Here is a 21,200-nt window from a genome sequence, read left to right as displayed (position 1 = left end):
TTTATCGATTGAACCAATAAACCAGTAAACCAGTAACTTGACCGGTTCGATCACTGGTTCAGTTCTAACAACTATGTTTCAATCTAATTTCAAAAAATTCGATTTACTCAATTTAGTCTCCCAACTTAATAGTTATGACTCACATTGGTTCCTAATCTCACAAAATCGTTAACGACATACTGAGATGGACTAACGACTGCTACATTATACATTCTAGCGACTATTTGATGTGACAATTGAAATTTTTTTACCTTATTTTTTTTAACTAAACACTTAAAACCCTAATACGAGTCACGAATACCTAAGTTAAAAAATCAAACTAAGTAAATTGAAACTTTAAAAATCAGATTAAAGTTCGAATATAACTTCAAAATAGAACTTTAACTTATGTAGTGATTAATTTAAATGAGAATCAAATAAATCAAAATTCAACATAATTTTTATCAATGTTTTTAAATTCAAAATTTCTATACGAAAATTAACTAGAATTTTTCTTTAAATTAAAAATTTAATGAAATAGTGACTTTAATGATCTTAACCAATGTTCTAATTAATTATTTTTATGTCTTAAAAAAAATTGTATATGAGAAAAAAATAATTAATTTGTCTACTTTAATAAATAGTAATTTTACTAAAATGAAAGAAACTATTTTTTTAGAATTTTTTAAGAACTAATTAATATTTTATATATTTTGTTACCCTACATTTAGTTATAAAAATTTTATTTATTTCTAATGCTTATATTAAAAATAAAAAAAAATTAAAGTAGTGAATCTTAATCTACAATATAATAATAATATAGTAATTATTTTATATATTGTACGAATATAAATTAATTATTTTTTTATTTATGAAAATTTTAAGAGGTTTTTTTGTGACTAAATTTTAAGAGGTTTGAGCTTGTTTTATATATATATATATATATATTGATGTTAATCTATTACCTTTTTTGTTTTAATCCAAATTAAATATTTTTTATTATTTTTGGAAAGAAAAATTTTTGAGAAATTTAATAATATGTGATGAAGAATACCAAATAAATTATACAGAAACTAATTAAAACATAATATGAAAATATCTTTAAAAAAAGACGTTTTAGGCGTCTTTATTTGAGTGGCTCCATCATAAAAATCTATATCCAAATCCAGATAAGAATTGAAAAGATAAAAGTTACTATCATTAACAATGATAGAATCACGGTCATATACTACTCTAAAGTCTAATCAAACTATGCATGCATTACTAATCTTAGAAATCAAAGGCACCTCATGAGTTCTTCTTCTTGTTAACCTTCTTCTTGGACTTACTAGAATCTTGGCTCTTACCCGCTTCATGTCCATGGATCATACCATGCAGCTCGAAACCAATGAGGTAGCAAAGATAAGTATCAATAGTGATGAACATTGTCTTCTCATCCGTATACACATTGTAATAACAGCACGAGCTTTCTTCATCGTACCAGTCCAGCTTCTCTTCCGGCTTCACAACGTCAAAGTGCTTTCCCAGCACTGTCTTCGCCAACTTGTCAAGATTGTACCGCCACAAATCCACCTTCTCCCCTACCTCCTTCATCCCTTCCACCGCCATCGCCCTAAGGTCCAACGCCTTCTTCAGCTCGATCCCGTGGTGCTTCTCCAGCTTTGCCTTCACCTTTTCGATCTCCATTCCCACCGCGATAACCCTAGGATTGGCGAAGAAGTCGCAAAGGGGCCTAGGGTTTTGCTTCGCTTTGTAAGAGTCGGCTTGTTGGAGAAGAGGGTAGAGGAGGCAGTGAGAGCCAATGCAGAGGGAGATGAAGTCGTAGCCGTGGTCCTTGACGCCGCACTTGGTGTACTTGGTAAATTGGTGCTCGGCGGTTATGCCCACGATGACCGGGGTGTTTTTGGGAGTGGACTTGAGGAGGTTGGTGAGCCACTTGGAGAGCGTTTGGGAAGAGGTGGTGTTGATGCAAAGGATGCGTTGGTCGTCGGCATAAACGGTGTAAGGATAATGGCGGGAAGTGAGGTCGTAAGTCTCGACTTCGGTGATCATGCTGGGTTCAATGCTGATCTCGAGAACCATTGTTGTTAGTGGTTGTAGGATCAGGGACTTACAACGGTTGTCGGATCGTCTTCTTGGAGTGGCCGGAGTGGTGGAATCTGCAAAAATACTCCGCAATTTAAAAGGTATAAAGTATGAAGAATGAGTTTGTACCTAAGGACCTCTGACTCTCCTTTATATAGCTTATAATAACTATCTTATCTTATCTTACCTTATCTAGCTTATCTTATCTTATTAAGTCGGATAATATTGTTGATTAATTAAATACCCTATTTTAATCATATATACTGACATCTTCTAAAATCAACCAACAAAATTTATATACTAATCTTAGGATGTAAATAAAATATCTTATTAATACTGCAAATATAAATTCCGATAATACTACTAAAAACTGAGAGAATATTATTCTCACTATCAAAATAACAATTCATTGCGTTTGGGAATTGAGTAATACATTTCAAGATAAGTATCAAAACTTTATCTTATAGATTAGGGATCTTAGTAAAATAGCATCTAACAAAGAGAAAATGACAATTCATTGAAATATTTATATTTTGTCTCTGGGAGAATAAAAAATCCGATACGGTTCTGTTAAGTAAAATACTTGCAGAGTTCAGAGTTCCAATTTTGAATTGGCTCCACAGGCACGATGACAACCTTGATTAATAATATGATATTGATAATAAGGGCAATAACATTCATTATTTTGGACAAATCACACACACTGCCAAACTTTCTCATAAATTATTGGTACCAACCTAACGTATCTACTATCGTTTAGCCTATAAATTAGTTCATGAGAAGAGATTTTTTATGAGAGAAATTTAGGTACAATCAACTTCACATGAAATTAATAATTAAAAATTATTAAATAAAAAGTTAGTTAAATTAATTAAATTACTTAATGTCTTTTAACTATTAATTTTACTTAAAGTTATCTATATCTAAATTTTTACTAAGATGTACCAATTTTTTTAATTTTGTTTTCTTTTAATACTTTTTATGTCTTTAATTAGGTGAATGTTTTCATCCTCTTAATAAATTACATCTGCCTATGTGTATCCCTATTAATGGTTTATATATTTCATTAATGTATTTAAAAATTGATACCATTTAATGTATTTATTTTCACCTATTTTACTGTTAATTGGTCCTGATTTAACACCATTTACTTGACAACATGTTAACATGTGTCCTAGTGTCCTACTAATCCTCCATGGCTCCATCATTAAAAGCGAAATCAAACTCCTCCACATGAACTATCATTTTGGGTTTAACAATATTAGCAATATACAACATTATTCATCAACTTTTACAAATAAGAGTATCAAATTAAAGGAATGTCCTTCTTTACTACTTTTAGATAGCCCTTTTTCATTTTTTTCCTTTACAGTTTTTTTTTCCATAAGTTCAGTATTATGCAATGTTAAAAAATTGTGTTTTCATAGGAAATTATAGTAAAAAATTATTTGTCATCTAATCATCTTTGACTATTAAATCGGCATGTGAGTTTTCACTGTAAAATACCTAATGAGTTAGGATTTGCGGTTTTAAATTTGAAAGAAAAAAAGAAAAAAGAAAACACAGAAATTACGGAAAAAAAGGGTAAAACGGTGGGTATGATTCACTTTGTATTTGAACCAGGGGTTAGAAACTTAGAATGAGAAACGGTCAAACAATGGAGTTAACTTAGAAAAAGAATTAGCAAAAAATTAAATCGGAGTCAATTTAGAAATACATAATAAAATATCAACATAGATGAACTCTAGGACACAAAAGTACATAAAATTCACCGCTTATTTCATAGAAAAATTATAGCATTTACCTTTAATTATACGGTGAATACTATGATACCTATATTCTTATGTCTATTTTATTAAAAAAATACATAATAATATAATAAAGATTTTTATTAAAATAATAAAAATTTAATTTTAATATATTATTAATATAAAATAATTTTATACATATATATAATATTATATAATAAAAATAATTATTTTTTATATTAATAGTATAAATAATCTTCTAAAATAATGAATGCTGGATTATATAAAAATGTTGGAAGTCAATGCATGCATGTAGTTGACAATTACAGTTACAGAGGCAAAAACGTGACACTTGAGAAATAGCAACGTTTTGTAGTGTTATAGCAATCTCTACGCTAATGGCGGGTATCTTCACCGCGCGATTGGTCTTCAAAAGCCAAAAGCCAAAGCCACCGAAAATGACTCTTTCTCTCTTTCTCTCTGCTTCCAAACTCGCTTAACTCTTCTTCTTCTTCTTCTTCTTCTTCTTCCTTTCTCTCTTCCTCTTAGCCGTTAAGTTTCAGTTTTCCATTCCCGCAATTTCAATCTTCTTTCCTTAAACAATTACTATTACTATTTATACTGTTTCAAATATTCAATTCAAAACCCTAGAAACTCAACCAACCCACCCCATTGACCTTAATTCTCCCCAAAACTCTGTCGCCTTGGTCTTCACGTTTTCCCACCCGTTTACCAAATTCCCTCTATTTCTTCTAACACGCTGCAATGTTTCTCCATTGCCCCTTATGATGGATTCTCCCTCTTTCTCTTCCTCCTCCTCCTCTGAATTTGCTTCCATAGCCACCGCTGATCAGGTATCATTATCATCCTATACTAACCACTCTCTTTCTCTTCAATAACTAGCTTTTACTGTTTATGTACCGCTATCAATTTACTTTATTTGATGACTTTGTTCTTCTATTTTGGCACCAAATTAGTATTTTTTTCTATTTTAGGGGGTATAAAAGGAAATGCTTTTGATAAGTTTTGACTAATTCTGCTTATCTGGCACCAAATTAGTAATTACTCTCATATGGAGAAGACGAAAAGATAAATAAATTCAGCAATGATTTGATATACTTGGGTACATGTAGTGGCAAAAAGTATTATCTTTATCAACTCAATTGGATTGAAGAGTAAGTGTTAAAAAAATGAATTCGAAGTATGTGAATTCAGTTGATCTTGTTTTGACAGAATGCTGCCAGAAGTAGGAGAAGCGGTGATGGCAGTGAAGCTGCCAGTTTAGAACAATCACGGAGGCGGTGGCATGATGTTTTCTGGTTAGGAGTATTTGTGGTTCATTTGGTTGCCCTTGGTTTCCTTCTGGGGGTTCTTGGCCTCAATAGGTTCAAGGAAGAGAATAGACTTAACATTGACAAGTATACCTCCCGGTTTTCGGAGAATGAAGCTGGGTTGACCGAGACTTATTGGCCGCTTTATGCTGCTGCTGGTGGAGTTGGGACAGTTCTTGGATGGAGTTGGTTGTTGTTGTTGGGCTCAAGGGCCACTCAGATGATGAAGGTGTCCGTTCACATCCTCACCACTTATCTTGCTGTGGTTAGTGTTCTGTGTTTCTGGGCAGGCCAGATTTTTTGGGGAATCGCCTTTGCTATTGGAGCTGCCCTGCAGTTCTTGTATGTCTTAGCAGTCATAGACAGGTAAAGCGTTGACCTGGGACATTAGTATACATAATGGTATTAGGTGAATGTTTTGTATAATCATAGATACTCTTTCATTGTTGCAATGTATAGAATCTGAAATTTTGAATGACAAGTAGTTCTGAGTATGCTGGTTTATAAAAAATGCCAATGGCTTGTCCCTGTTAGCACAATTTAAGTTTTCACTGGATCATGTGGTGAAGCAGTTTTGTTTATCTTCTGCATCAATGACAAAACAGTATGACATATATTCCAGATTGATGAATTCTTGTGCACATTCGTTCCTCTTCCCTTGTCAATCCAATTTTTGGTAGCTCAGTGTAATCACAATAGTTTTATTTATTACTTTTTTTTTAATTAATTTATTTAAGCATAACTAACTGAATCTGTTATGATTGTTTTACTTCCAGACTTCCATTCACAATGTTGGTTCTGCAAAAAGCTGTGAAGATGGTATGGAATCTTCCTGAGGTTATGAGAGTGGCATACTTATTTATGGTGGTTGTGCTTTTATGGATGGCCTTATGGTCATTTGGAGCAGCTGGTGTTGTGGCTTCAAGTATCGGTGATGGTGGACGCTGGTGGCTTCTTGTGGTGAGCTGGCAAGTTTTGCTCTTCATTCTTCTGTTCTTGTTGTGATTGGTTGTGGGAGCAGATTACTTAAGCTTTCCTCATCTCAGTACTGTGATCATGCTATTGATTCATGCAGGTGTTCTCTGTAAGCTTATTTTGGACGGGTGCAGTACTCTGTAATACTGTACATGTTATAGTGTCTGGGATGGTATTTCTTGTTCTTTTCCATGGTGGTAGAGAGGCTGCATCAATTCCCGATGATTCCTTAATGAAATCTCTACAGTATGCTTTAACAACATCTTTTGGCAGTATCTGCTATGGCTCACTATTTACTGCTGCTATTAGGACCTTGCGGTGGAAGGTAACCACTTTTGTTTTCTGGAACTTTCTTTTATTGGTGGTAGCTTTTCTTTCTCTCTTTCTTTTATCCACCTTTTGAATTGTCTCAGATTCGTGGGTTTCGATCAAAGATTGGCAACAATGAGTGTCTGCTGTGCTGCGTCGATTTCCTTTTCCATCTTGTGGAGACTCTTGTCCGATTTTTCAACAAGTATGCTTATGTTCAGGTAGATTACTGTGTCCACCAACTCAGTCCATGTCGATAAGAATTCTGTATTCGACAGAAAATGGCCTGGAATGGTCACTGCAATTTTGTGCATGTTGAAAAAAAATTGTTATCGGCAGAAAGTTGTCCATTGTAACATTGGTGATTCATTTGTTTTTGTGGGAAATCTTATGCTTGAATGATTCATGGTCGTGTGCCGTAAACAGATTGCTGTGCATGGTAAAAGCTTTAACCGTTCGGCTAGAGATGCATGGGAGCTGTTCCAATCAACTGGGGTCGAAGCACTTGTGGCCTATGATTGCTCAGGTGCTGTCCTGCTAATGGGCACCGTTTTTGGCGGGCTCATAACCGGAACTTGCTCTGGTGTTTGGGCTTGGTTCAAATGGCAGGACCGAGTTATGATGATTGGGTCCACGTCCATGCTAATGGGAATGGTATTGGTGAGTTTACAATCTCTTGTTGACTTCCAAGGGATCCTTCTTGGTGAAAGCTTAATCATGACCTGAATTGCTCATAGATAATTAGATATATCCTATCTTTTACTTTGACTATGAAACATTCAAATTGTTCATTATATGTACATATAGGACAAATCTTAACGACGGCATGTCATGCATATGATTATTTTATTTTTGTTATATATTGACCGTTAGAAAAGAATCAGTCAAGGTGTACATTGTTGAATATGTGAATGTTTGGTGTATATAACAAACTATTTCATGAAAGTGTAACCTTTTTTTTTTTTATCCCAGGTTGGATTGGCAATGGTTGTGGTGGAAAGTGCTGTTACATCGATATATATATGCTATGCAGAAGACCCCTTATTGATACAAAGATGGGACACTGAATTTTTCAACCAGTTATCAGAGACACTGCATCAGAGGCTTCAACATAGAAGTGCTCGAGCTAGGGAAGTTTTAACCCGCTATCGTCTCGATGGAAATGCTTCCATTTGACCAAACACCACATTCTCTTATATATACATACATATCCATACATGCATATATACTTCCAACAGTTTTCTTATTTTAATTCATATATAGTGATTTCATTTTCTTGGTTTCATACAAGGCAATTTCCATGGTTGCTTCCCTTTTGGTCTTTCTATATACAGGGGAATTCATAGTCAACTCTCCTTTTTTTTTTAGAGACTTAAAATATTCGTATGTCTGAACCAGTATATAAATTGGAAAATGTACAGGTTTATATTCTTTCCTTTTATTTTTTATTTTAATTCTAGTACAAAAGCTTTATTTTTGGCATATACGTTACTGTGAAAATATTTTACATCAAAAGAATTTATTAATGATCAACGGTATTAGACTCACGTTTTCATGGAAATAAGATATATAATCTTTCAAAATTAAATCAACAAATACATAGTTTTTGTAAGATCATCTTGACCCCTAACTTTATTGTTATTGGTAGGAGTAATGAACCAATGAAAGGTAAGTAAATGGGTTCCTTATGCAGTGTGAAGATTTTGTTACTACATGGAAGGTTCTTTGACGTGCTCTTGAGATCCAAATTGATTCCATATTCCGTATATCTGTTTCAATCTTTGTACCTTTTAATATTTTGTTGTTTGGCTTTTACCCCAAGATCTGATATCTCACTGTTGCCCCTCCACTCTGCAAATTCTGTGTTTTATAGCACAGATGATAAGATTGATACGATACCTGTCTTCAACATCAATTCAATCACTCCCAACTCCCAATATATATCAAAATCAATCTATAATAATCCAAATATAACACGGAATATTGAGGATAACAAGTTTTAATACGGGGTGAATTTCGGTTAATTTTTTTATATATTGAAAAAATTTGGGTGTAATACTTAATCATTGGATTTTATGGTGTTTTTCGAAATTGTGGGAACAGTACAATACAAGGGGGCGTATTGTCAATACAAGGGGGGCGTATTGTACTATTCCCATAATTTCGAAAAACACCATAAAATCCAATGATTAAGTATTACACCAAGATTATACCAATATGTAAGAAAAAAAATCGTGAATTTCATGCATATTGCTTTTTTTTTTCTATAATTTGGGAATTGTTTACCAATAAAAAAATCGGTCTAATTTTTGTTTACTACAATTTTTAATTTTTTGAAAGAAGAAACGTTCGGTCTGATTTCGTATTTTATTTTATTTTTTTACTTTTTAAAATTAAAAATCAATAGTCCGATTTTATCAAATTTAAAAACCGATGAATCCGATTTATTTTCAGCTTCAAATCAATGCGATCAATTTTTTTCTCTAAATTGCCAATACAAGAGTTTTCACCTCCCTCTTTTTAGGTTAAAATACGTGCATAAATTAAATACATATTAATATTACGCAAAAGTCTCAAAACAAAAGACAATATATGTATATTTTTATTTATATATCTATATAAATCGAATTTATTAAATTCGATTTAAGTCTTTTAGTACTAAATTGAATTAAACAAATTTGAATTAGTAGTATTTTATATATTTACATAAATTGAATTAATTGAATTTAAACTAATTATTACTAGATGTAATTTACTACTAGTAAATATATATAAATCTGATCATTATAAAAATTATTTTTCCAAACAGTAATACAAATATGATTAATTTTAAAAATCATAATGCAGGATAGTAATATAGGATTATTTATAAGACATCATAAAAACATAAAAATTAATTTCATTAGTTAATAGATGATAATGTTTATTAAATATAAGTAAAAAAAGAAATTTATTATATTTAAATTAATTAAATATAATATTTAATGAAATGTGTAATATGTAGATAAATTATAAATTTAAATACACATTACACATTTCGGTATTCTGACCAAAATATTATTAACAATACAAATTGGTTATTCAGTATTCAGGATATGCATATTTTTTCTAAACCAAATAAATCGGGTATTATATGAAATTAATTTAAGAGAAAAGAATAAATTTATCTCTGATTTTTTGGTTTATGACATTTAAATTATTGAGAATTTGAAAATATATTTAAATTCTTAATTTCTTAAAAATTTGGACACATCGATGTTTGGATCTAATTTGTACCATTTTAAAAATTCTTTCACGTGGACATTTGTATCGGTTAGGTCAGTATAATAAGAGTTATGTTTGATTTTTTCTTTGGGTTTGACAAATTCAAATGAACCGTAAAAATTAATGTGTCTAAATTTTGAAAAGATCAATAATTTAAGTGATTTAAATGTATTTTCAAATTTTCGAAAACTTAAATTATGCCGACTAAAAAGTCAACGATCTCTTTGTTTTTTTTCTATTATTTTAAATATAAAAAATTTAGTATAAAAGTTATTAATATAATAAAAATAATACATATTGAATTACGGTGATGGTGTATATCTTATACATAAAAATATTTAAATTTTTTATTTAGATTTAGAAACAATGAATATAAATTATCCGTATATTCGTGGTAATTATCCGCATTCGATCCGAATTTTGCAAATATTATCTGATTTGCATAGTCATTGAATCAGATGGATCCGATTGGATTGCGAATTTGGTAGTGATATCCGTGGATCCGATTCGCAAATTCGCATATTTACACATCACATATAAATAGCATAGTTTAAGAAAATAAACCTTAATGTGATATGGATTTTAGTGTGTTGTTTTATGAATTTTATGATATCTTATTTTTTATTTTTTATGTCGTACTTCGACTTAGAATAATTAAACTTAAATCTTGTGTTATTATTTTTTTTGTTATTCAAGAGAATTTTTATTGATAGTATTTTAAAATTAAATATGTTTAAACATGTGAAAAATAATTTTTTTTTTGTAAAAATAGCCAAATGAAATTTGAAAACATTTTTTTGAATTATGGGAATATACTCGATATCCAATTGCAGATTGAATCGGATCGGATCCAGTTTGAAAAATTATGAATATCGTATTCGATCTGATCCGATGAGTGCAGTGCAAATAAAATAGAATTTTACACTATATTCAATTTGATCCTATCTGTATACAACCCTACTCATTATGCATAATCCAATTTCTACGCATACCAAAAGAATAAAAATAAAAAAATTCCAATGACGGCTATTTAGATTTTAGTTTTAAAACCAATCTTTTATTTGCTTAAAAATGTTAGTAGGCTACTTTTCACTTCTCTTGAAAATGTTAGTTTTCAGTTTGCTTTCAAAGTTAAAAAGATAAACGTGTATACAAGGAATTAGGAACAATAAAAAATGACATTGTACACTTAAATTTTGCATATAAAATGTTTTGTATTTATATAAAATCTTAAATAAATAAATGAGAGTAACAGTCAAATTTATAGATTACTCATTTTTTAAATTAATTTTCTAATTTTTTTTAATTAAGTTCATCTCTTAAAAATTTTAAATTAATTTCTCTTTAATTTAAAATTTTTAATATGATACAGTGATATCACAATATATATTTAGAAGTCGTAATTTATGATAAATTTATAAAATGAGATTAAATTAAAATCTAATTAAAATTAGAATTTTTTAATTTAAAATTAATTTGATCTGATATCACCAATTTAAACATTTTTAAAGACAAATTTAATTAAAAAAATTTCGAAGACTAATTTAAAGAATAATTAATCTTTTAAAAATTAATTTGACTATTTACTCAACTAAATTATGTATGAATTATTTTATGAATAAGAGCTTGTTTTTTATTAAAAAAATATTTTTATATAAAATATCTAAATATAAAATTATTTTTATTTTTTAAAAATTAAAAAATAATTATTCTTTTTATAAACTCATCCAAAAAGTCTAAAAAAAAAAGTAATGATAAGAACTAAGAAGTAAACCAACAGGTGAAATAATGCCAAAAATGATTCAAATTAAGTACACAAAGAATCAGCAGAAAAGAGAAAATCCGTATCTCATAATACTAAGCTTTATTTATATAATTATTATTTATTTTTGTGTGTGTGTCTGACACTGTGTCTGGTCCAGTTTGCAGGCTTATAGGTGACAATAGCGTAAAATAGAAATAGAAATGCGAAGTGAATACACTCTTCTGACACATTCTGCTCCTAATTAAAAGACCTCCCCAAAACAACGCACTACTCTTCTTCTCTGCTTATGAGGTTCCTTTCAAGCAAAGCTTTTTTGCTTTAATGAACTCTACCTAGCTTAGCTACCCTCTTTCTTCAACACTATATAGCTAGATAATTTTAAGTATCATGTTCAAAATGTTAATTAATGTGTAATTTGATCGATCTTAATTAAATTAAGCTAAACTTTCAATCGCATCAACATCCAACTGAATCCATATATGATAAATAAAAAGTTTATAGCCAGCTATTTTTGTCATCATCACCGATTTTATGAATAAGCTTTTAAATTTTGTTAGAGAATATATGATTATGGTGGCATATAATATTGAAGTTAACGTATATGTATATCCATGTATTTCACAGACTTTTGCAGGTTGTAGAGCCAGAAACACTGAAAACCTCAGAGCTCACAGTTATATATACAAAGCCTAGAGAGAGAGAAAGAGTATCAATCATATACTCTATAGTACTCCGTATTTTATGCCTTGAGTTGTGTGGCCCCAACTACAATCTACCACCCAATACAACAAAACTTTTAGTAACTTGCATAACATGATGTAATTTTATATTGCATATTAAATATTCTTTTAATATAATTTTTATAAGGTTTAAAACTTATTATGAATTTAAATTCTACACTCTAATAATTATCATAAATTAAAATAAAAATAAGAACAACACAGTATGTATAATAATTTAAGAGAAATATTAGAAAATTAGTAATTTTGGTGTTTTGTAATTATTAATTGACTATTAATAATATTTTTAATAATATAAAATTATATTTAATAATAAAAAATTATTCACTTTTATTTTAATAATTAAATACTAATCAAAAAATATAAAAATTGTTGCCTTTAGACTTTTCCATAATTTAATTCATTAACATAGTGAGTAGTAGTAGAAAGTAGAAACTAGAAAGGAAAAGATTGAGCTGGTTATTGAAGTGTGTGAGCTTGTTGGGAAACTCAATTCCCTAGTCAGAAATGCGAGAATAAAATTGTTTTTATATATAAAATACTTGATATAAAAAATTATTGAGTTATTTAAATACAAATATTTATCTTTTTTATAGTATTTTTTTAAAATAAAAATGTTGATATAATTGTATACAAATTTTATAACATCGTGATTTTCAAAATTNTTTAATATATATTTATGTTAATGATTAATTTTAATATATATATATAATATAATTATTTTTTTAGATAAATAAAAAAAATTTAATTTTAAACATTATATCACAAATTTATACACTCAATCGAATGTACATACAGTTATATAGATTTTTTTTTAATTCTAATACATAAGTTAAATCCATGTCTTGAACCCTCAGCTTCATAGAAACCAATAAATCTAAATTTTTGTGAAGCCCCATTTGCATGTCAGGCACTAGTTTAGAATGTAGTCAATGTACATTCTTTTAATAAATTATCATTTCAAATCTGATGGCCCATTGGGCAGCGGAACAAAAAAGAAACTGAATTAACTAAAAGGATGATTTTCTTTGTTTCAGTGGATTTTATAGTCAATTTTTTTTAAGTAAAATAGATTGTTGCATGAATAAAATAAAATTTAAATTTTTAATACTATAAACTCAAATTTGGTTTTAGAAAGATTTAGTAGGCTTTAAATACATATGAGGTGTAGTCATACACTACCCTATTAGTAAAGATACATGAAACCTTTTCAATTTTGATGACACAAGAAACGAACTTCACTCTCTCATCTTCATCTTCATGCTTGCTTTCGTAGTAAACTAAACAGAGATGCAAAGATTCAAGTCAACAACTGAATCACCACCATCACTCTATTCTCACTCCCTCTTCCACCTTCGGTACTTGTTTCTTCTTCTTCATTCTATGAAGCAACCAACCAAGCAACAACTACTCATTCTTTTCAGTGTTTTTGAAACAGGGGAGATGATACTACCACAACTCCAAATCCAACAACGCGTTTAACTGATTCTGATCTTGCCGTTGCTCTTGTATTTCAACAACAGCACTATCACCATGCCTTTGATTTAACCTCAAGTTACTCTCTTTCTCACTTTCTTATCTCTCACTCTCTTATTTATCAAGCATACCTTATCCTCTGCATTATTTTACTATTATTTTCAGCTTCTCCTCCCTTCACTGCCAAGTTCAACAATGTTGCTGTTGCCTCAAGTAACTTGCAGTATGGGACATTCAACACCGTATGAACACACTCTCTCTCTCTCTCTTGTAGTTGGATTTCGAAGAACCTTATCTGAAATGTTGTGTTTCTATAGAACCTTGCTTCTTCAGGTTGTTACGTTGAGACAGGGCAACAGCAGCAGCAGCAGCATATGTTCCAGCAGAAGGGGCATTTTGAGACTCGGTCTGAATCAGCCATGGCTGACAATAGTCAACAGACCGATGATGCTTCCACTGATATTGACACCGATGATAAAACCCATGTATCTCTCAAAATTCCTCTGTTTACACAAACATGTGCATGTTTTGTTTATTCTTTTGAATCTTACATGAGTGTTTCTATTTCTCTTCTCAACTCTGTGTAGTGCAATAATAGGGCTGGGAATGGGGAACTTGTAGTTGTGGACTCCAGTGATCAAACTAAGCTTAAACATGAGGATCAGAAGGTTTGTTTCATTGTTTGTGTGCTACTTCTTCTGCTTACTATTTCAATTTCTGTTTCATTGGTAGTACTGATTCTTACATTTTTGTGTAAACATTGTTCTAGACTCTTCGTAGACTGGCTCAGAATCGCGAGGCTGCTAGGAAGAGTCGATTGAGGAAGAAGGTAAATTAGTTAATTGCTCCCAACCTGATATGTTAGATTGCTCAATTAAGCCCCCAACCATTGAATGATTGATATGTGTTGGTTTTTCAATAGGCATATGTGCAGCAATTGGAGAATAGTAGAGTTAGGCTTGCACAATTAGAGCAAGAACTTCAACGCGCACGTCAGCAGGTCTTAATTTGATTGTAGAGATTGTACAATATGGTTTTGTTGTTATTTCTGCTTACCATTATGTCCATGGGATGCTGTTTCCTTTAGGGTGTATTTGCTGCAACTGGAACTGTGGGGGATCATGCTCGCGCAGTTGTTGGAAATGGTAATGTTTATAAATAAGCCAGAGAATGTTTATCTGAGTTGTGACTGATCTTCTTGATGTCTTGTGGAACAAAATAAAAAATTGTTAGGTTTGTGTGAAACTTTTCTATTCTAGGTTCCCTTGCATAAAACTAAATAATCACTGAATGATAATTAGGCTGATGGTTTAGTTATGAAGAGCTAGATAGAATACTTGTTGCTGAGTTCAATGAGCTTGGAAAATTAATCTCTTGGTTTGAAATGTTCATATTTTAGGTGCCTTAGCATTTGATATGGACTATGCGCGTTGGGTCGATGAGCATCAACGGCTGATTAGTGACCTAAGATCAGCTGTAAATTCTCAAATGGGTGATAATGAACTGAATCTTCTTGTTGATGGTGTCTTGGCACATCATGATGAACTATTTCGGTTAAAAACCATAGGGGCCAAGGCAGATGTATTTCACATACTTTCCGGAACATGGAAGACACCTGCAGAAAGATGCTTCATGTGGCTAGGTGGATTCCGTCCATCAGAGCTTCTTAAGGTGATTGATCATCCATATTATTGCTCACTTGTGCTTTACCTTGTGCCGAAAGCTATCTATGACATTTGTTTGTTTCACTATTCAGATAGTTAGAAACCACCTCGAGCCCTTAACAGATGAGCAATTGATGGGAATTTATAATTTGCAGCAGTCTTCTCAGCAGGCAGAGGATGCTTTATCCCAAGGCATGGAAGCATTGCATCAATCTCTTTCGGAGACACTTTCCTCCACCTCCTTAGGTCCTACCAGTTCTGGAAATGTTGCTCAGTACATGGGCCTAATGGCAATTGCAATGGGCAAACTTGCCACACTTGAGAATTTTCTTCACCAGGTAGATGAATCAAACTTGCTAATTCTTATTCCTCCATTCAAAGAATGTTACCATGCAATGTGTTCTAAGTTCTAACATGATCTTTTTGTTAGGCTGACCTTTTGAGGCAACAAGCACTGCAACAGCTGCAACGAATTTTGGCGACACACCAAGCCGCTCGCGCGCTCTTGGTCATAAACGATTACATCTCTAGGCTTCGAGCACTTAGTTCATTATGGCTAGCCTGTCCTAAAGAGTAGGAACTGACATAGATATGTATAGTTTGCAACCACCTTTATAATGCTGGTTTCCTAAGCTGATTTGGTAGTTCTGTAGTAATAGGTAGTTGGTGATGAGTTGTTTCCACCCTCAAAGCAAAAAGTAAATGGTTTATAGTTTGGCCACAATGTGAACAATCTCAAATTTTAATTGCATTGATCTTACAAGCTTTCTTGAATTTTTGAAATGCTCTGTATATAGTTCACACGTTCAAGCTTACCCAAACAAATAAAAACCAAGAAAACTTGAAAAAAGTTTGCTCTGAATCTAGTTATATCAGTACTAAGATGATATTAACACATTTTACAAATATATATTCTCCACAAATCTGTTCCAATAATGGTATGATCTGAACATAGATACACCATCAAGTTGAACAATAATATTTACAAGATGAATGAAAGAAACTTTTCACATACTTTTCTTCCCTTTTTTTCACCTTCTCTTTTCTAATATTCCTTACTCTAATTAAATCATGTGAGCTGTATCATAAGTAAGCTACAATCTTCACTTTCAAAAGACATGAGATTCTTCAATCCTTATTATTCACCACAGGTCTATAGATTCTTCTTCTGCCGTTGTTCATTCTTCCTGCCAAGATTCAAAAAGTACCAATACCATTAAAGATTAGATTAAAGTATTAAAACTTTCCTTAAAAAAATAACTTTTATCATCTATCTTTCTAAAGTCTAAACCAGTAAAATAGAATAGAAAAGAAAAGAAAAGAAAAAGGTACCTGATCTTTTGTTTTTGCTGCATGGCACTTGTGGAATGAACACACCAGTCCCTTTTCCATGCTTCCACAAGTTCACTAGCCAAACCGGCGGTGCCGGTGCCGGTGCCGGCAACCGTCCGGCGGCATCTGATTCCCAGCAACATATACTGCCAAAGCCACTGTTTAAAGGAAGTGATGCTGCAGCTGGACCAACACCATAAACCGACCTATTTGAATCACCACCACCATGGTTTTTCTCTATGACATCCTCATTTTCTTCACTTGTTAACAGCAAAATCTGCCTCCTAATCTCAGCATAGAAACTATCATCATCATTCTCTGCCTCAAAAACAACACTAGCATTTGAATTCATCTCCATCTCCATAACTTGAAAAGAAAGTGGATGCTGAAGTTTATGTATATATATGGAGGAGTAATTAGAAATAAAAATAAAAAATAATTTAGTTGTCAGTGTATTGGGTCCATGAAGTGTTAATCTAATCTAAAATAGTGTCCAAATTGGAAGAATATGTCCATTTTCGTACGTTAGCAAATGTCACGTACTTTATATATTTGATGATGATATAGTCACTGAATCTATAATCCAAATGAATTGGTTCGCAAGGTATTTGGCGGTTACTTTCTTGGTGACATTTAATGGTTCTGATTCATCCACATCAACATCAACATCAACCATAACCTGTGTTTTGGGGTTACCATTAAAATATCAATTTTATGCGTTGTATTAATTAATGATACTTGTTTTGTGTTTTAAGCAATAACAACACGTCAATTATGAGTATCTTGTTGGTGTTGGATCACTTATAATCTTATAATTATAACTGACAATAAAGGGTCAAACTTGTATATCCTAATGTGTGGATTGATTAATCAACATCTACTTCATTTGGGATGCTCTTTTATGGTAGTAATAATTAATTTCATTTTGGTAACATAATAAAGGAACAGGATTACATCTTATATTCATATCCGTGACTTATGCCAAATATCCAATATTTCATCATTAGCCCATAGAAATTACTATTATATAATCTTAAAAACATAATAATAAATGTCTCAGATTCCTAACATGATTGTCCATTGCTTCAAGTCACTGGTATCATCAGTCCATCACTTAATAAACATTACAATTTAATTTAGCTTCATTATTCATTATTGATATGGACAGCTCAATGTTTTATTAATTCCAATTTTTTTTTTTTTATCAAGGACGTTTAATCTAAAGTTAATTAATTATAAAATAAAAGAAAAAGCTTCTTTAGGATGATAAGGATGTGTCATGTGTGCTTTCATTAATATTGCAAATTATGATCTTTCTATATGTATACCTTTCATAGATAGTTTCTTAATCTCTGTGAAAAGTGAAAACATTATCTAGCAAAATTAGGTTTTGGTTTGTATGCATGTGTTATGATGTAGAAGAATTGACACAACTATTATTGTCATATACAAGTTTTTTTGGTGACTATTGTCATATACAAGTTTAATTACTAATTTATTAGCTTCATCTATTTTCTTTGTATCTTTACAACTAAACTTGGAAGGAAATTATCGGAATAATATTTTTTTCAATAATTATTTCTATGATGATCCAAAACGTGGGGTCCAGATCGCAACACATCTTTGCTTTGCATGTTTGAAATTCTACATGCCAGAGACAAATGTCGGCTGAAGATTCTTTCATTATCTCCAATTTTCTTTTTTTGGTGAACGAGCCCCCTTGTATTTGGACGGAACATCTTTTTTGTTGGAGCTAGTTATCGCCTGTTTTGGGCCAGGCTATCGGTTAGAGATTCTTTGGGCATTTCCCTTTGTTGCCCATCAGCTATCATTCTTCTTGGGCTTTGGATAACAGCATCCAACACAAGAGAGAATAGAAAATTGACCAAAAAAAAAGAGAGAACAGAACAAAGTAAGAAAATGGGCATGCAAGGTCTTGGTTTAATGGTCATCATGTATATCTTGTAATAAGTGTATTTGGATTCGAAATTTGATTAGGTCAAATAGTGGATAGAAGTATGAAATCCTTAAGTAGTATTTAAAAAAGAGACTGAGATTAAGATGAATTTTAGTATTGTATTTGGTACAAAAGTGTATAGAATTAAGTTATGTCTCAGTATTTTATTTGGTTTGAAATAAAAGTAAATATTGAAATATTATAAATTACTTAAATATTCTCTAAGATCATAAAACTTAATCCCTTTCTCAACTTATGTCAAATTTCATGAAACTTCACTCTCTTTTTCCCCTGTACTTGAAGAACTGAGCAGCAAGGACACAAGCCGTCTGTCAATCCCTTTGCCGGCAACGCTGCTTACGCCGGTATAAATGACTCTCCCGTCGAGCCTAACGCATCACAACATCTCCAAAGCTTCTCAATCGTGCCACCAAGTACTCCGCAAAGTCATCTGTTTGGTGTCTTTCGCTATCTTTGCATCTACCTCATCATTGTCGCCGTTGTTCTTTATCATGTCTGCTTTTTACTTTGGAGCTGTGTTTTTACTTTCCTCTCTTTCTCTTAATCTCTACTTTTCTCTTTGGTTTGTCCAAATCCACTGGATTTGGGGATGCATTTTTGGTCTAGATGATTACATAATTCCTAATTATAATGGATTGATAACTTTGTATGCTAATTTTCAGGATTTGCTCAAGCTCAGATTTGCTTGCTAGAGCTACGATGGCAACGATGCAGTAGTAGTCCTAATAAAAAGATGATGAACGAGTGAGAAGCTGTGAAGAAGTAGCCCTAATTGGATTTACACAAAAAATAAATTTAGAATTAATTAATTAGAACGAATATATTTTGGTCATATAATATTATTTAGATTTCAGTTTCTGTTCTAAACAATTTTAATTTTCTGTATTTCTATTTTTTGGGAATATTGAAATACTAAAATTTTAAAAATGAGAACTGAAATTTTAGTATTAATCTCTAGGTCAATAAATATGATACTGAGTTTCACTCTTTTAGTTTTCGTCTTAATATCTCAAAATAAATGCTACCTTAGATATACACGGTGTGACTATGTGAGTGAATTTATAATGCTTAAAATTGAAAGCTATTTGATTCATTTAACAAAAAAATAAAAAAATAAAAAATATTCTCTCAAAAAAAAAAAGGAAAATGTTTCACCGACTAAAAATAATAGGAAAAGATTTGTTGAGACTTTAGTCTTTAGCTCATACTTTATAAATTGTAACATGAACTGACATTTTTAGGCCATATATTAATATTATTGTTAATAAAATTTGTGATAAATATATAATAAAATATTGAAAATAAATTTTTTATAATTTTTATAATTTATAACTTCAGCATGTATTTAAGGCATATATTAGTTAAATCTTAATATAAGCACTGAATTAATATTTGATGGGTGATATTAAAGCATGGTGGCATGGGTGTAGTTCTGGGAAAAACTGCTAGACATTTTCATATGGATGGGAGAGAAAATGAAAAATAAAAGATTATAGTGTCTACACATTTTTTATTCAAATATAATTTCTCACTTAAATATATTCATCTTGCGCAAAATTATTTGATATTTTAATTGCCGAAACCGGGACCTTATTAGGTGAATTAGTGTTCATAACTTCATATAAATAGCGTAGTAGAGTAGGCTAATTTTTTTGTATTAATTAAATATGTATGTAATACGTAGTTGTTAGAAGCTATGGTGTTTTTGTTTAATATGAAACTATTTTTTTTTAAATTAATATCTGATTTATTTGAAGAGGAAAAATAAGTTATAAATCGAAAGATCCGATTGTGTGAGAGTACAAGAAGATTAAGAACAAACTTAGGGAGTAAAATAAGGTTTGTAAAAAGTTTTAATAGGAGAGAACTTGTAGAGAATTTTTATAGGAAGATTTTATTCTTATTCATTAAAATTATAGTATAGATGATACTATATATATTTCTGTAACATTGTAATTGAATTATAAAAAAAATAAAAGTAAAAAAAATTAATTTACATAATATTTTTTCATATTGGCTTTGTTATAGTTAGTATATTATTGTGAATAGTGTTCAATTTCATATTACTTTTTATCTATTAGAAATTCAAATTCCGCTGCAGACTTAACAATTGGTATCAAGAACCAATATTATATTATTCATTATTTGAGTGGTAAAATTTAAGTTTGAATACAATGGCTTCTACTAGTAAAATTGTTAAAGTAGGCAAATATGAAATCGAGAAGTTTAATGAGAAAAATGATTTTTCTTATTAGAGGATGCAGATGAAAAATTTGCTTATATAACATAAATTGCACAAGGCACTGGAGAAAAAAGAGAAAAAAGAGAAAAATCCAGAGAATATGAAGGATGAGGATCGGGAAGAATTAGATCTTGAAGCGCAAGCTGCGATAATCTTATGCTTTGAGAGGGATGTTGCTTTCTTGGTGAATGAAGAAGTAACTGCAGCAAGCGTCTGGTTAAAGTTAGAGAGTAATTTCATGACAAAGACTCTAACTAACAGGATCTACTTAAAATCCAAATTGTATACATGTAAGATGGAGAAAGGCACCTC

General features: G+C 31.0%; 4 protein-coding genes across 4 annotated transcripts; 2 read left to right on the top strand and 2 right to left on the bottom strand.

The window, feature by feature from the left end:
* Nucleotides 1-1,266: 1,266 nt before the first annotated feature.
* LOC107467222 (uncharacterized) lies at nt 1,267-2,061 on the bottom strand. The gene has a single exon (XM_016086261.1). It carries the CDS (start codon nt 2,059-2,061, stop codon nt 1,267-1,269), a length of 795 nt encoding a protein of 264 aa, XP_015941747.1.
* A 2,144-nt stretch (nt 2,062-4,205) lies between these two features.
* Nucleotides 4,206-7,862, top strand: LOC107467546 (uncharacterized). The gene is made up of 7 exons (XM_016086672.3): nt 4,206-4,666; nt 5,046-5,509; nt 5,920-6,103; nt 6,219-6,443; nt 6,532-6,648; nt 6,854-7,087; nt 7,400-7,862. The coding sequence occupies exons 1-7, from the start codon at nt 4,598-4,600 to the stop codon at nt 7,601-7,603; spliced, it is 1,497 nt and encodes a 498-aa protein (XP_015942158.1). The 5' UTR covers nt 4,206-4,597; the 3' UTR covers nt 7,604-7,862.
* Nucleotides 7,863-13,401: 5,539 nt separating this feature from the next.
* Nucleotides 13,402-16,061, top strand: LOC107467268 (transcription factor TGA2.3). The gene is made up of 11 exons (XM_016086308.3): nt 13,402-13,554; nt 13,635-13,750; nt 13,838-13,914; nt 13,990-14,157; nt 14,260-14,340; nt 14,442-14,501; nt 14,595-14,672; nt 14,760-14,817; nt 15,072-15,343; nt 15,429-15,674; nt 15,767-16,061. The coding sequence occupies exons 1-11, from the start codon at nt 13,487-13,489 to the stop codon at nt 15,911-15,913; spliced, it is 1,371 nt and encodes a 456-aa protein (XP_015941794.1). The 5' UTR covers nt 13,402-13,486; the 3' UTR covers nt 15,914-16,061.
* A 136-nt stretch (nt 16,062-16,197) lies between these two features.
* Nucleotides 16,198-17,058, bottom strand: LOC107467277 (uncharacterized). The gene is made up of 2 exons (XM_016086319.3): nt 16,669-17,058; nt 16,198-16,523 (listed from the first exon to the last, which is right to left on the bottom strand). Exons 1-2 carry the CDS (start codon nt 17,030-17,032, stop codon nt 16,465-16,467), a joined length of 423 nt encoding a protein of 140 aa, XP_015941805.2. The 5' UTR covers nt 17,033-17,058; the 3' UTR covers nt 16,198-16,464.
* Between the last annotated feature and the right edge of the window lie 4,142 nt (nt 17,059-21,200).

The sequence above is a fragment of the Arachis duranensis genome, chromosome 9 (genome assembly GCF_000817695.3).
Source record: "Arachis duranensis cultivar V14167 chromosome 9, aradu.V14167.gnm2.J7QH, whole genome shotgun sequence".
Lineage (NCBI taxonomy): Eukaryota > Viridiplantae > Streptophyta > Magnoliopsida > Fabales > Fabaceae > Arachis > Arachis duranensis.
Note: the sequence above shows the minus strand (reverse complement) of the source record. Positions and strands in the feature narration are given on the sequence as shown.

Coding starts and splice junctions, on each gene's coding strand:
- LOC107467222 (XM_016086261.1), bottom strand. CDS start 2,061: ATGGTTCTCGAGATCAGCATTGAACCCAGCATGATCACCGAAGTCGAG.
- LOC107467546 (XM_016086672.3), top strand. CDS start 4,598: ATGATGGATTCTCCCTCTTTCTCTTCCTCCTCCTCCTCTGAATTTGCT. Junction 6,444..6,531: donor TTAGGACCTTGCGGTGGAAG/GTAACCACTTTT, acceptor GAATTGTCTCAG/ATTCGTGGGTTTCGATCAAA. Junction 6,649..6,853: donor ACAAGTATGCTTATGTTCAG/GTAGATTACTGT, acceptor TGCCGTAAACAG/ATTGCTGTGCATGGTAAAAG.
- LOC107467268 (XM_016086308.3), top strand. CDS start 13,487: ATGCAAAGATTCAAGTCAACAACTGAATCACCACCATCACTCTATTCT. Junction 14,818..15,071: donor TCGCGCAGTTGTTGGAAATG/GTAATGTTTATA, acceptor TTCATATTTTAG/GTGCCTTAGCATTTGATATG. Junction 15,675..15,766: donor TTGAGAATTTTCTTCACCAG/GTAGATGAATCA, acceptor TCTTTTTGTTAG/GCTGACCTTTTGAGGCAACA.
- LOC107467277 (XM_016086319.3), bottom strand. CDS start 17,032: ATGGAGATGGAGATGAATTCAAATGCTAGTGTTGTTTTTGAGGCAGAG. Junction 16,524..16,668: donor CAGCAAAAACAAAAGATCAG/GTACCTTTTTCT, acceptor GAATCTTGGCAG/GAAGAATGAACAACGGCAGA.